This window comes from Platalea leucorodia, assembly GCF_965183815.1.
Source record: "Platalea leucorodia genome assembly, chromosome: 5".
Classification (NCBI taxonomy): Eukaryota; Metazoa; Chordata; class Aves; order Pelecaniformes; family Threskiornithidae; genus Platalea; species Platalea leucorodia.
In genome coordinates this window covers 51,765,520-51,780,746 of record NC_138827.1, presented here as the reverse complement: position 1 = coordinate 51,780,746, position 15,227 = coordinate 51,765,520, and the positions used below count along the sequence as shown (strand labels likewise).

General features: G+C 37.1%; 1 protein-coding gene across 8 annotated transcripts in view; it reads left to right on the top strand.

Moving 5' to 3' along the window:
* RALGPS2 (Ral GEF with PH domain and SH3 binding motif 2) overlaps positions 1-15,227 on the top strand; it is a 133,246-nt gene that overhangs the window by 31,539 nt on the left and 86,480 nt on the right. For all 8 annotated transcript variants that reach the window (XM_082314100.1, XM_082314102.1, XM_082314099.1 and 5 more), the window contains exon 4: positions 9,947-9,997. In XM_082314100.1, coding sequence (XP_082170226.1) covers positions 9,947-9,997 — 51 coding nt within the window. The remainder of the gene's footprint in view (positions 1-9,946; positions 9,998-15,227) is intronic.

The window sequence follows — 15,227 nt, the reverse complement described above, 5'->3', positions numbered from 1 at the left end:
TTGTTCCTGACAGAGGTTTAAGTCATGTGGTTCAGGCCTCTTCCTGGTTCTGTTGTCAGGAACAGCTGGGCAATGAATCACCTGCTTTTCATGGGAAGATGTTTTTGGGGCTGGATATTCTTTCAGTTTTATCTTACGATTTCTCTACATAAAGGAAGTGTAAGTACTTAGGGAATTTGGGGCTAGGGGCATAAATTCAAGTGGAATTACGCATTGAGGCCAGAAGAGCTACAGGTTCCTTTGAATGGCTCTGCTATTTAGCCAGTGGTGGATGCTGCTGAGCAGCAGAGTAGATCACTTAGTCTCTGAAGTTGCTGTCACTCCCTGGGACAGCAAAATACACAAAGGTGCTTTGTCTTGTGTCGCATTTCATAATCCTTTTGCTCTACTGTCCTCTACTGTCTAATCCTTCATCTCTCATGTGCAGAACCCTTTTACCTTCATGTGTGTTCTAAATGTTACCTAATTATTAAATCTTGGTTGGATAAAAATCTTTTATTAAAATCCAGTGTTTTTACTGTTTTCATGTTATGCCTCAAACTGGGTAGAGTTCCACTCACAAACAGAAAGGAATCTTTTAGTTAAGCATTTCACATTACAATTACAAACCAGTGGTTGTATTTTTGGTTTATACTATCCGGTATAATTCTGCTGTTTTCTCAATTCCCCAAAAGAAAACAGCTTTACTCTTAGCCTTCTCTCATTTAAAGTATCTAGTTCTTTGTATCAGGATTCATTTATTGTAAATGAATCTGAAATGTCTTATAGATAGAATTCTGAACAATTGAACAAAATTGCCAGTAGTCAGTGTTCAGCGCTTTGGCAAGGCTATAATTAATTTCATTTCTTTTTCAATGTTTCTGTACACAGCTGCACTTCTTCATTAATGTTTGTTTCCCCAGGCAAGTTTATCTGCTTTTCCAGTAGGGCTTGCTTGCTTTGAATGCTGACTTTTTCTGATCATTCTTGCTGAAGGTTGTAGAAATACATAAATTTGCCAAAAACTTCGGTGCCTTGGAGGAAAAGTACCTTTGACCCTTACGCTTGTTTTTTATTTTATTGGCCATTTCCTTATTCTTCCTGGTTTTAGTCCTACTGTAATAGAGAAGTATAATATCTTCATCTGGATTTCAGTGTTAATGTGATGACTACCTGAGTGATGCAGTATGGCCAAGCTCTTGAGGACACCAGCACTGATGAGAATGCAAAACTGTGTTAGTAAGGTTTTCATTATAATAGTGGGGATGTACCTCTCAGATTGGACATGAATAAGCTACCAGTTGCTTTTTCAAAGTATGAGAAAACTTCTAGTTTATTGATAGCTCTTGTAAAACGGATGCAGGGCAGACTGCTGTTGTCTGTGACTTAGTGAAGGCTGAACTCTGTTACCAGCTGCAGAATGAATAGTGTTTTTAAAAATTTTTCTTTTAAGTGGTAAACTGAGGAAATAATTTGTGGGCTGTGTGAGTACCTTATTTATGGAGAGAAAAGTTAATGTGATAAAGCCAGTCAAACATCAATAAAAGCAAGTTGCTGCACAAGAGCTAGTTAGACAGCTGTCTAATTGATGGTTAGGAAACCTTGGCTTGAATGAAAAAGAATTCCAGTGCATAGGTAGCATAAAGATGAGTTAACTGATAAAGGCAACATCAGCATTGGTAAGTCTCATCCTGTACCTTATATGATATGTTGCATTTTGATCAAAACGGGTCACTGTGTACAGATGGAACAATTACAACTATGCTGGAGAAAGAGCAGCAAAAATCTGAAAGATAATTAAGTTTGAGACACACGGGAAATAAGGTTCATGCTAGTGGTTTCAGTACCAATATGAGACACAGGTGTCTTTTCAGTTCCCACTGTGTTAGAGACACTGTTATTTCAAAACTTGATCTATTTAGTCAGTTAGTGGTTAAGAGAAGTTGGACTACAAAAGCTATTGCTTGTAATCCTGTATTTTCAAGAAGCTGCTTACCAAGCCAAAGAGAAGCCCAAGTGCAAATATTTTTGGTGATTTTATTTCTGTACTCTTCCCTTTGGCAGTCATCTAACACTATCCTGAACGCACAGTCGGTGTGCCATTTCATGTAATTGTCCTTTGTTCAGTCTCATACTAACTTTTTAGCAAAAGTACGCCAGCCTTTCAAGGGGTCTAGTTTGAACAGTAACAGAAATGATTATTGTAATATATGTGTAATAGTCCAGTTATACTGTTATTACCATCCAGGTGTTTCAAGTTCTTTGTAAGGTTGAAGGCCGCTTTAGAAAGGGCCAAGTTACAGCTGAAACAGGTGAGATCTTCAGGCATAGTTGCTGCTGTTGCAAATTTATAGTTTGCTTTATCCCCCTGTAGCTTACAAAAACAATATCCAGGGGATGTATTGGATGCGTGCACGTTTTTCCTAAATTTTGGGGAAAAAGAATCCCATTCAGTGAGTATGAAGTAGGACACGTTTGTTTTCTGCTAAGGATTCTACAGACAGCTTTCTAGCTGCACCTAATAAGGAGACTGTCTCTCTTTTAAATACCTGCTTTTAGGCTGATCACTGCTCACTTCTTTATTAAGCGGCTAAAAGCCACAAAACAAGTTGGTGCCAGGATTACCCACTGGTGTCTGGCCCTGCCGATGGAGCCGCTGTGTGTGTACAGGGTAGGCACAGTCGCAGTGAATGCTGTCCATTTTCGTTGAAGGGAGAAGTGTGGTTTCAAGCATACAGGGCACAATTTGTGGGGGAGGGATATGTTAATGGCGCAGTGGCAGTAGAAAGAGGGGGCTGGTGAGACTGAAAGAAAAAAGGAAAATGCTTGGGGACATGAGCTCCAAATTAAGATGCTGGCGAACCTCAGGTTGAAGAAATATTTATTTTTTGCTTTACAGTAAATTCTTATTCCTTAGACTGCTACTGTTTAATTATTTGACTGTTTATTACTTTTTGACTTGCTTTTCCATTTTATACTTCAACTTAGCCACAGTGGTGTAAATATTTGAGGTAGAATTAAGGGAAGCGCAGCTGTATAAATCCATTGCTTTTTTTTTCCACCCAGTTATCTAAGAGGGATTCTTTATTCTTTGCCCTAGTCTCTGAAAGCGCTATGAAGTAAGCTAAGATGTGTGTATATTTCTTTCTTTTTGATTCCAGTTAAGCTTTGTCAAATGGATATTGGAAAAAAGAATATTGCTTATTTTGGAAACAATACACAAATAAAGTTTCATCTAAATAGTTTTTAAATAAACAAGGAATTTTTCTCTGAGGCATTCTTACGACAGTTAAATATCAAGTTATCTGTATCTGAAGAAAGCATAAGAGTGTTTCGTAAAGGAAGCAGGTCCCAAGAGTTCTGGAACCGCATTGTGTGTGTAATAAAAGTGCAGTAATAGGTTTTGAGGTGTGTGGGGTTCAACAAACTCATTTTTTGCCCCTTCAAACAGAACAAAATTAACTTAAACTGGCCCAAGGTTCCCCCCAGGAGAACTTTCTCTTGTGCGCGACTCTGGCAGATTCACGGCCCCTTCTGCAAGTTCCTGTGCAGCTACTGGTGTGAGTTGTGCTACGTGGTTCCTGGCAGTAATGTTGGTTTTGGCCTCTCCTGAGGCTGGTTGTCAGTGGATTAGGGAGTTTGAGGCAAGTCTGTCTGCTGCATCTGAGAGCAGTTTGAATAAAGTGAAATACTGGGCCCTAGGAGCTTTTGATGAAAAAGGACGACTTCTTGTATGTGTTCCTGTTAGCTTTATTTTACAGAAGAATATTAAAGAATAAGTATGTTCCCAATGAGAGCAAGAAGAAGCAACTTTATTATAGTGTGTGGAGGAACTATTAATGATAAAAGTTTTGGAGTGGACTTTGTGAGAAAACAAGTAGAGTTTCAACACAGGAACTTTAATCCCCCAGCGTTCATTTTGGACAGCAGAATTATTCTCCTACTGATGCAGCGCTTAACAGAGGCTTAGCTATTTTTTCAGTGAGGAAAAGTATTCTGGCAGCCTGGAGAGACAGTGCTAAGCCAAGTTGGAAGGCTTAAATGTAATTCCTTCTAAAAATTCAGATTAAGGAACAATTTATGAAGTGCTGCTTGAACCAACACGGCTTCAAGGAAAATAAGATTATGGCAGTATTCTTCAATAACCAAAATGTAGACATCTGATTTTTTTCATCTCGGACAGAAACTTAGTTTTTCTTTTCACACTGAGGGTCTCTGTCCGGGAGCTCTATGGGAAGTGCACTGTCCTTACGGTAGGTACATGGCAGGAAAACTTCTAGTACAGCAAGTAGCCTGATAGAAGGGGTTCATGCTTGAGAAGGTCTAGGGACTAGAAAGGTGGGATTATAGCCCAGCTCAAATGGGAACTTTCATATAGGAGTGTGGAGAGGAGCTCAATGCAGTGGTATTAACTGCAACTAGAAGTTCTTAAGTTACAGGGTTTTATGAAAGGAGAGTAATCCATATGTATTCACAGAAAAGAGCAAGAATTGGGGAATATTTAAAAACTTCATTTCATTGAGCTTCTCCATATTCCTCAAAGAAGCAGTATACTGAAATGTAGTTCTTAATCATTTGGATGTAAAATTTTTGGCCTGACAGATCTCCCTGAGAGAAGGGTAAATCTCTTTATATTTATATGAAGCTGTGTGTAATAATTTTAGTATTTTGAAGTAGTTAAATTGTTAACGAGTCCAGCATCTCAGGAGAGCTAAAATATTTTTAAACTTCACTGTTGGGGACTGTCCCCAGGCAAGGTCTTTCTACCACATGCAAAAGCTCCCATGGCTGCGCAGGGGGCGGAAAGTTATCTTCCAACCACCATTCCAGTGCGTTAATTGTAAGATGATCATTCGTGGTTTTTTAAAAGATGTTTTTCTCTTGTAGGGTTCTTCAAGTGGTTGAGAATTGGGAAATATATTAGTTGTACATTAAAAATGTACTTCTAATCATATTCTAGAATTGTTATCTAGGATCTAGGGTAAACATAAACACAAAACTTCCATTCAGCTCTTTCATTGCCTGAGCAATCAAGAAGTACTTGAATATATAAATGAACTTGATAGGCATATCACTTCTGGAAAGGCAGAAAATATCAAGTTTCCCTATCTTTGTGTAATCAGAATGCTTATTTAAATGGTAAGTAAGAATAAGTTCACAGTTTTGTATTGCACATGTAGTTCTAATTTGTTTTTTAAATCTATGCAGCTGACAACTCAAAAGCCAGAGAGGTTATGGTTGGCTTGCTTCATGTAACAAATTGATGTGAACACTTACAATTTTTGGTTTGAATATTAAAACATTAAACCACATTTAGGAGACGGAGCTATCCAGGAATTTGAATTGGCTGAGTTAAGGAGCTGGAATGAGAAAAATTAGTGCATTGTATCTCTTTCACTGCAGAAACCAAAGTAATGGCTTTGTTTATTGGGGTTTAAATTCCCATTGATTTGGTCATGGTAAAAGTTTGTTGTTGTTGTTGTTAGAGTTGAGAAATGGCATCTAACATAAATATCATACATTATTTTTGAAGTTTTGTCATTTCGATTGCTATTAATTAGAATGCCAGCCTTTCAGTTTGCTTTATTTTTGACTTAGCAGTGAGCAAGCACCTTTAAAAGAGTGAAAACTCAGTTAAGTGTTAGACTTATAAATATGGATAAGTCAATGTTTAAAAAATTCTGTTTTGTCAAAGGTATTTTTAAACTCTTATGTGAGGTACACTGTCATATCTACAAACTCAAATGGCTTCTTATCTATCAGCTTAGGTATTCAGCTATCAGTTGCTTGCTTTTGAATTGCGAACAGTTTTTTAAGTGCTTGGAACTCGTAATGGAAATTGCGAGCTCTCTAAGAAAGGAACCTCAATAAGGGATGTTTCTTGAACAAATGATAATGTGATACAGTGTTACTGAAGATTGATACTGCTTTTAGTGAAAGCAGCAAGATGTGTAAACCAAACAAGAAAAAAAAAAAATTGTCCTAATATCAATGTGATACTAGAAGAAAGAAGTTTCTGTGTTCAAAGTTACTGAGTTTTTTTTAGTTCTCAGACTTGCTTTTTTTAATATTGTAATGTACTTAATAGCAATTTCAAATTTTTTTAGTAATGAACGTTAATCTTGAACTTCGGCATTTATGTGTTTTTTCAGTGTTAATATACCCATTTAATATCCCCATTTAAAATGTATGCATTTATTTTGATATGTGAATTCTGGTGTGAAGCTATAATAGCAGTCTTTGTTTCATAAATATTGGGTGTTGATCCTGTCTTAAGTACTGATTTGTTTAGGAGTCACTACTGAAGCAAGTAATAGTCTAATTTAGCTAAGGCACTTCAGATTGATTAAGAGGACAAATTCTGGAGGGCTTGGAAGAAAGACAACATTTATATTTAAGCATTCTCTCCTCTATGTGAACAATGAATCGGTTTCTTGGCTCATTTCTATTGTACTGTTGTTGTAATCTTATTTTAATGAGGATGATTTGCAGTGAAATGTTAATAACCATTGCAAGGCCTGGGTCTTTTGTAAGGATGTTCTAACATACCCTATATTCAAATTTTATTGAAGTGCCCATTCTTTTGGTTTCACCTTCCCCACCCCAACCAATTTTCTAATTAATTTCCTTAATTGAGAAGTATAGCGATACATTCAATCAGCCACGTGTTTACCTAAAATACATTTCTGAGAAAGCTTAGTATACTTTGGCAGACAAATGGGAGACTAGAGATTGAGTTCTATGGCTGGTGTTTCAGGACTGGGTTCTTCACGTTGGAAATAGAAAGGCAGAGTTAACTCTTCCTCTAATGTGTGGCTGCTCTATAGTCAGGATTGGATCGAGTGACAGAAATGAATCCATGCTTTCCTTCTGTGCATGTGTCTCTTGAGTGTTCCCTACAGGTAAGAAAGTGTAATTCCTCGGTGCTTGTGCCTGCACAGCCATGGATACATTGTTAGATGATTTACAGAACTGGGATAGACTTGCTCTTTCCTAGTGACTGGGAAGTTTAGGAATAACACACACCCCCAAATATCAGGCAAGCTTGTCCTACACTGTGGTATAGACTTTCTGTGCAGTATTTAGATAAGTACTGCGCTCATAGGGAAGCTCTTTTCTTAGGCATTGTCAATTTATCATCTTAAACTTTTAAGTAAGATTTAGAAATAAATATATTAACTTGTGCCTCAATTCCTTTTATGATAAGTGTTCTCTGAACGCATCTTGATTATTAGCTTCAAGTCCATTTTAACTCTAGAAATCACTTAGTCAGATTTTCCCTGCCCCTTTTTTAAATATCATGCTTTTGGAGAAAAATCTTGTTCCCCCTACTTGTCAGATGTCTTTCCCTGCCCCAGTAAAGACATGCCTTGCATGTTTGTTTCCTCAGAAGAGCCTTATACATAGATATCTCAAATAAGAGGGCATCCTATTAAATTGTCAAGATGAAGCCGTATTTGCTTACCTGGGTGCAGCATAACATAACCCAGAATGACATCTATGACACTTTTAGAAGTTTCTAGAGCTCTTCTGTGTGTAATGTAAAGATCGAGCTGTACCATTCACCTATAGCAAAGCATTGTCAAGCATGTTATGGCTTTTGGCAAGGTGGTACTCCAGTTACTGTCTAAGGGTCCTAGTCCTTCCCAGATAACCTGCCTAGGTTAGGAAAAGGTGGGAAATAGCATGAAAAATTACTAGCATTGTCTGTGCACGCATTCAAAATCCTTCAAAAGCAAAGTTTCATTAACCACCATTGTTTATGTTGTCTGGGCGCACTTTCACAAATTTCTCTGCTTCCCTTGCCAGCAATGACTTGTTGCTTGTCAGTACTTTTTGTGGCAAGATAAAATTACCCCTCTTGAAAACAGGCTTCATGTGAAGATTTCTGTGTTTCTCGTGTTGATGATCTAAAAAATAATGCTGAAAGAGTCTTTAATTGTAGGAAAAGAAACCATTTTTATTCCTTCAAGAATAAGTCACTTTTTCATAGGCCTCATAGTAAAAGAATAGAACGGTTTCAGTTAGCAAGGTTGCTTGCTTTTAGTTTGAAAGGCATCATTTGTTTTTGGCAGAAGTTTATTATGTACTTTTACTGTAATTGCTATGGGTGCAATGGAAGAATGAAGTTATGTTGAAGGCAAAGAGTCTTCTGGCCTACGATATTCCTGAGTTTCCATTCTTACTTGTCACTGCTGCTTAAAACAAACTTTGGGGGGTATGTCTGTCTGATATCCTTGCCTTCATCTAAACTTTGAAGGTACAGTATAATTTGTGCTGTCGAGACAGATGCTGCAGCTGATCAGTTGATTGTTAAACCACATTTAAAAATGGTAGTTCGGGGATTAATTTTTTTTACACTGGCATTTAAATAGTTTATGGATATTAATGAATGGTAGGTACAAATTGTATGCCTCATACCACATACAAGTGTATTTATGTTGCAAGACCAAGAATGTCTTGTTTATGTAAAAGTTTGTACAAGATTTACTGCTACAAAGGTGTTCAGACTTGCACATTTGTGAGTGTATATGGCCTTGTTTGTAGTTGAGTGTGTGGATTCAGTCAAATTGGTCTGATTTAATCTCACTTTAGCCCAAGACTAGAAAAATCTAATATAGCTTTAAAACATAGTTGTTTGGAAGAAAGAGCAGCCAATTAAAGCAGAGCCCAGGAAAGAGAGTTTGTAAAAACGCAAAGTTACGAAGGGTTTGTTACTTCTATGATGTTGTACTGCAAAATACCAGATGATTGTGTCCAATGTGCCAGTTACAGAAACTGGGACTGATTTATATAATTTTTTTTATGGTCATGTTTAATTGCTAGAATTCCTACCTAAAAGTAGATTAGAGGTCACGGAGATCTGCTAAAAAATGTAGATTTGGTCGTCTTTGGCAAAACACATTGCTTCTTGTCTCTCATTAGGTACTCTCATTAGAACAGGTGCATCTCTTTGCACCTGCTTTCTTTCAACTGGAGTATCCTAGTTAAAATTTTTCTGCAAGGTTGACTTTATCTGAGAAGCTATTTTGCTATCCAACAATGGCATTCAATGGAAATTGCAATTTGTGAGGGTCACAAAGCTGTCAGTGTGTACCACAGAGTGTATAAATGGGGGAACTGCCGTTGTCAAGGAAATGGGAACAAAGCTATGCAGCTTGCATCTGAGGAAACCGAACAAGGTCTCTGGATTCACTGTTAAAAGGGTGTTTGTGATATCTAATGCAGATGGCACTGGTATTTCTGGGCTACTTATATACTCTTTGGAAGAGATGGTCTCTTTATTATGAATACATAGGTAGACAGCCATCCTAAATCCGAAATTATATGCTTAAAATAAGGCTTTGTGAATATGTTTCAAAATGCAAAATCTGGTCTTTGACTCTGTGAGTTCTCCTTTACCCTTTTCAAAGCTAAACAGACATCCTAGAATGAAAGTGTACTTATTGGTTCTGACTTGCTGGAAGTGAGATGGCTGTATTTAATTTTAACTGTTGCTGTGCAACTGAACAATTACTTAGCTTAGTTATTCAAATGTGGTTCAAGTATTGATTTGAAAAATTTTAGGGATGTTTCAATATAATTGTGTAACACTTAAGACTAAGATTCAGAGTTTGAAGAGAAACCGCCCTTGAGCAACTAAAGTTAGTTCCTTGTATTCTTGGATAGCTTCTTATATAATGTTTCTGAGTTGAAGCTCTGACTTGCACATGTAAGTGCAGTATTATGCTCCTGAGAATAATTTCTCGTAATTTGTTTATTTTATTAAATGAAAAGTTTGGAACACTTTATTCTCTGGTTTTGCAGGACAGCTCTGTGGTAGGAGCTGAAACCTCTGAAATTAGCTACAAAATGGAAGTCAAAAGGAAACAGAACAAATACAGTTTTCATGCAGCACAGCAACTTAATGGAATGCAAGGTTAATTTTGACCTTAATTTAGGATTTTTTTTTTTATTATTATTTCAGGGTCAGATAACACTAATGGATGTCCCTGTATTTAAAGCAATTCAGCCAGAGGTAAGTAGTTCATTGGTTTTGTTTTCAAATTTAAATGAAAAAAAGTTATGCCAGTGTATAAATTCTGGAATTGCAAAGTGTAAGTATGTCAATAAATCTTTAATTTTTGTCCCAGTTCATATAGCTCTGAAGCAGATGGTTTCATAAAACAAAAATATCTGGGACTAATAGTTTGATTGGAGAATGAAGTATTTGTATTTAAATATGTTCAGCTAGTGCTAGAGATGAAGTATCTGGATTTTAATGTTTCTGAATGATAAGCATCTTGATTTGACTATTCTGATCATACTGTTCTAGGTTTCAGCTCCTGATACCTCATGCCATACCTCATCCTGTCCTGTGTTTTCCTAACTGGTTCATATCTTTTTTTGGAAAAAGAAAAATGGCTGTAACAGCATCTTGTATTCAAGATGGGTGTGATCTGTGGATATACTGGGATAATATATTGATGATTTGTGTTCTCCATTTTGTTTTTAAATAATGCCATATTCCTTTCTGATTGCAGCCTGACTTGAACTGATGTTTTCAGAATCTTCAGTGACTGTAATAACTGATCAATTTGTTTATCCTTATTTCTGTGCAATTAGCATTTTCCTGTGGGCATTGTTTTGCACTTTTGAAGGCTTATTTTTCAGTTTATTGTCCACTTTATCGGTAGTGTGGAAGTCTTTTTCAGCTCATCGGTCACCTATCATAAGCTATTTTATTGTTAGCAGGCTTTTGTCATGTCACTCTTGTGGCACACTGAAGAATATTTTGCGTCAAGTGGAGAAACCTGCTGAATCTCTTGGTTGTGATTGTTGATTTCATCATTTGTGTACGCACAACTTTTTTGAAGGCTTCCTTTTGATCTGTACTTGAAAATGTTGTCACGATTTAGCTTTCATGATTTCAGCAAGCTATTTCTCTACCCATGTGGATTTGTGTGGGTTTTTTGATTGGTTTTGTTTGTTTGTTTTTTAAATCCTTCAAAGACCCTCCTATTTGATCTTTCTGGCTTTTTTTTCTGGGCATCCTTAGAGTCTTTTTGGTTGGCAAAACGTGTTTATCCTGATCTTCTAATAGGATATCGCCTTTTTTTTTTTTTTAGAGCTCTTTTCCAAAGTATTTTACCCTTTTATCTGATTCTTTAAAATATTTTCTCATATGTGTGTTTGTGTTCTTCTTTTTCTAATCTTAAGTATTATGGCTATGTAGGGTTCCCCCCGCCCCTGAGTGTTGAAGTTGAATAAGCGTTGGGTGCTTTTATGCAGTGCTTCATCTCTAGTTACACTGAGCTTCAAAGTACTGGATATCGAAAAATCAAAACACCAATTTAACTAGTTAGGACTTTTCCTAATGATCTACTGATAAAGAAATTCCACTGCTTGAGCTTGATGGGAGTTTATTCTTTGCAGTCTGCTTCCAGCAGTCAGCTGTGTAACAACCACAAGGAACCAAGCAAGCAAGTTAGATATAGTGGCAGCGATCCAGTACTCTATACCTCATAATTTGTTGCTCTTTTAATGCTACCTCTGGTATCTCAGATTTATATTGTGTGAGCAGAACTACAGAAAGTCTCTGGGAGGTGAGATGTCGAGAAAGTACATTTAATTTTATTGGCTGTTCTAACTCATTATTGTAAACCATAAAAGGGAAGAGCAGAATAAAATAATGAAACTTATCTAAAAGAAAAACTGAGAGAGAGTAGGTGAATATATCTAGAAAGCAATTCCTTTTAAGAAATCTGTATGTACTGCCTAAGAAAAACTCACGTGATGCCTTCACTGGAAAACATCCATCTGAGGAAGGGTAGCTGTTCTGACACTTCCCAAGTGTTTGCACAAAAGCAGTTGAAGGCACCGACAGTGTGCAAGTATTATCCGTCCATCAGTGCTCCTTACAAGATGACAGACCTCTGTCTACTTGTGATCTAGTGTGCCTCTAAAATGTGTTAATCCCCTATGGAAAAGGGGCATACAGATTAACTCTCAGGTCAGAAGAAGCTAGAGACAATTAAAATGCTTTCCTCCTGTTTTGCAGAAGGGGAAAACAGACATGGAACACTTAGCTTGCCTAAGGGTGTCTTGACAGCAGATTAATGAAGTGTTGTAGGTTTCTGAGTTTCTTTGAAGTATCTATCAGGCTGTGTGCCATATCCATATCTTGATTCAGCTTGTAAATCTTTACACATACCTTGACGTGTGCGCTCCAACATTGTTGAATTTGTAATTAGAAAACAAAACAATGTTGAGCTGATTTCACCTGTATAAAAGGGCTTATAAACTGAGGCTTTAATGAGTGACTAAAAGGCATTGATAGAATTTGTTTTTTTGATATTGGTGCTAGTAGATACTCTATTTAAAATCAAATTTCACAGCTCTCATCCGCATGCATCATGGGAGATGATGAGCAACATCTTTCCCAGTGTGCCAAGATTTAAAAACTGGATGTTTATTACAGGTTGTTGTAATTCACCAGCAAATCTTTGTTATATAGGCTGTGAATCTCCGTCTGCTTCCCAAACTTTATAGAATGGTATATGAATGATTATTTTTAGCCTTTAATGTGTCTTCACTTGTTTTCCCAAATAAGGGTTCTGAAAGTTGTGTTCCAAGATGCTTTATTTTTAAGATAACTGGAGATTAATTTTCACCAACTTTAGGGGGTGTGAGCAGTATTCTTTAAATATCATAGTTTTTCTTGACTGACTAAATTATTGTATTGCATCTTCTTCGCTGTGTTACAATCTTTTCTTAAAGTACTGTAGGATTGGTTTTTTTTAAGCAACATCAGAATTTCATCTTGCTTATCTTAACAAAAACCAGAGCTGAATAATACTTTTTGCAGCAATATATAGTAATTTCTCTTTTAGCATCAAAATCAATGAACATACTCATAGCGCACACTTATATACTTCTACAGCCTTTTGCCTCTATCTGCAGCAAATACATATAATTCTGTCTGCCTGTATTCAAATTTCCTACAGATATCGTGGGTGCACATGTATGCTAGAGTTCCTACACATCACCCATTACAGCTTCCTGTTCCATGCTCTTAGGAAAAAACAGACAGGGAGCTTAGTGTAGCCCACATAACTCAGGATTAAGGTACAGTGGATCACTTTACATTTAGGGTGAGCCCGGAGCATGGACTTGAACAGTTACCATGGCTTAGATAGCCTATAGTGACATGATCCCCTGGCTGAGCTTTAAGCAGACTGTATCACTCCAAGTGATACCAGAAACAACCTTTCTTCATAATTAAAAATGTCTGGAAGTTACTTCTGAGAAAATAAAGTAGAAGGAATTACTGTTTCTTCGTTAATTAATAATTAGTGGGCTACAGTATACGAAATTAAGATAATAAAGAGCACACCTCTGCTACATAAACTTCTGTCTGTATGAAAGCAGCTGATTTGCATTTTCATTTTTGGGAAACAAAAAAAGGTGGAGTTCCCCAAGTCAATCATGATTTCCATCTATTCCTCATGAATGACAAGTGGTGTGTTGGTTTTTCTTGTAGTGGCTGTGGCTTTCTGGAGAGCAGTGACTAAAAAGCAAAAAGGTAGTCATAGACTTGCTCATTTGAGCTGCTGGCAGCTATGTTAACATTAAATGCCAGATGTCCCCTCGCAGAACACATTAACTTGCATTTATTGGAAAATCTGATTACTTACCTTACATATTTTAATACATTCTTCAAAATTATTTACCAATATGTACTCACATTGAAAATCTTTACTGGGTTATTGTCTTTAACTTCTTTATCCCCTCTGCTTCACTAGGCTAGGCTGTGGGGGGAAAAAAAAGTTCGCTTATTGAATATTGATCTCTACTTGTTCTGAAGTTGTATAATGGTTCCACTATTAATCCTTGCTTTTTCTGTCCTCCTATTTTTGAAACTTTCACTTTGACCCATATATAAAGATTTTAATGAGAAGCACAGTCTCTCTCTCTGCCATGTAGTACAGGTTATAATTTAAGTGTATTTTGTTAAGGAAAATAAAATTCTATAGATTCAAAGAGGAATGAAAACCAAAATCCGTTATGAAGAAAGTTCAGCTTTTTTATTCTTCATCCTAAATCTTTCAGTCTTGCACCTCATTTTAAATAAATTACACAAAACAAGAAATTGGTAGTTGTAGTGATGTAGCTCCTGTGCTTGAGTTGACTGGCAGACTAAGGAAATAATCCTTGTGAATATTTCAGGTTTGAAACTTGTGGTGGAAAAAGTGTAATTCTAGAGGAAGATCAAAGAAACATGCCTGAATTACAGTAATGGAATAGGCAGCACAGCCTCTTTAGCAAAGAAATGAGTGTTTTTATAGAAGTACAAGAACGGTTTCTGAATTCCAATTCAGCAAATTAGTGTGCTTTATTGCAGTAGCATGTGCAGAGTCAGGTCCATGCTCATTAGGACTGTATCATACTTCTCCCAGACCAAATGCAGTGAAGGCAAAAACCTTGGTGGCTTCTCTTCTGTTGATGGCATCTGAGAGTGGTGGGTTGAGCAGTGTCAAGGGCAATGAGTTAAGGCAAGCAAGTTCTAGCAAGTGAGCAACAGTTTCCCCTGAAGCAGAGTGATCAGGTCATAAAGCTGAGAAACTGTGGATAGGCAGCAAAGGGAAACTATTTTTGATTTAGTTTATAGTCAAGAGAAAAGAAAACTGACTGTACAGGGGAGAGGGGTCTTGTAAGTGAGATGGAGAAGCATTTCTTACGCTAGCTGAAGGGAGGGGAAAAAAGGCTTTTTGAACTCTCAAAAGTCTGTGCCTCTCCTGTGCCTGTTCCTAAACAGCGGTGTAGATGTTGGCTTAAGCTGTTGAAGAATCTGAACCGATAGCACAGGTCCTGAGGGCCTGCCTAACTGTGCCTTGGCACCTCTGTAAAAGGATTTTGATGTGTACCTTTCCAGTCAGGAGCAGGATCTTTTGCTTTGCAGTATCCAGTGCTACATGCTTTCACTCAAGAATGTGGGTAGAGCCAAAGGATTCTCAAATTTGTTGCCGCTAGCAGTTATCAGGACTGCTTTGGCTGTTACTTCTGCTTCTGTGCTGAGCTTCAAGCATGTATAGGAGAGGATGTGCCTTTGGCTCTGTCATTTTAGTTGGGACTCCATATATTCTGGAATCATCTAAATCTCATGCCTATCTTCTCTCTACTGCACCCATATATTTTCAAATGATCATAACCCTAATTCTGTTACGATGTAGTTTTTCTACTCTGTCTCCAGTTGACAACAACTTCTG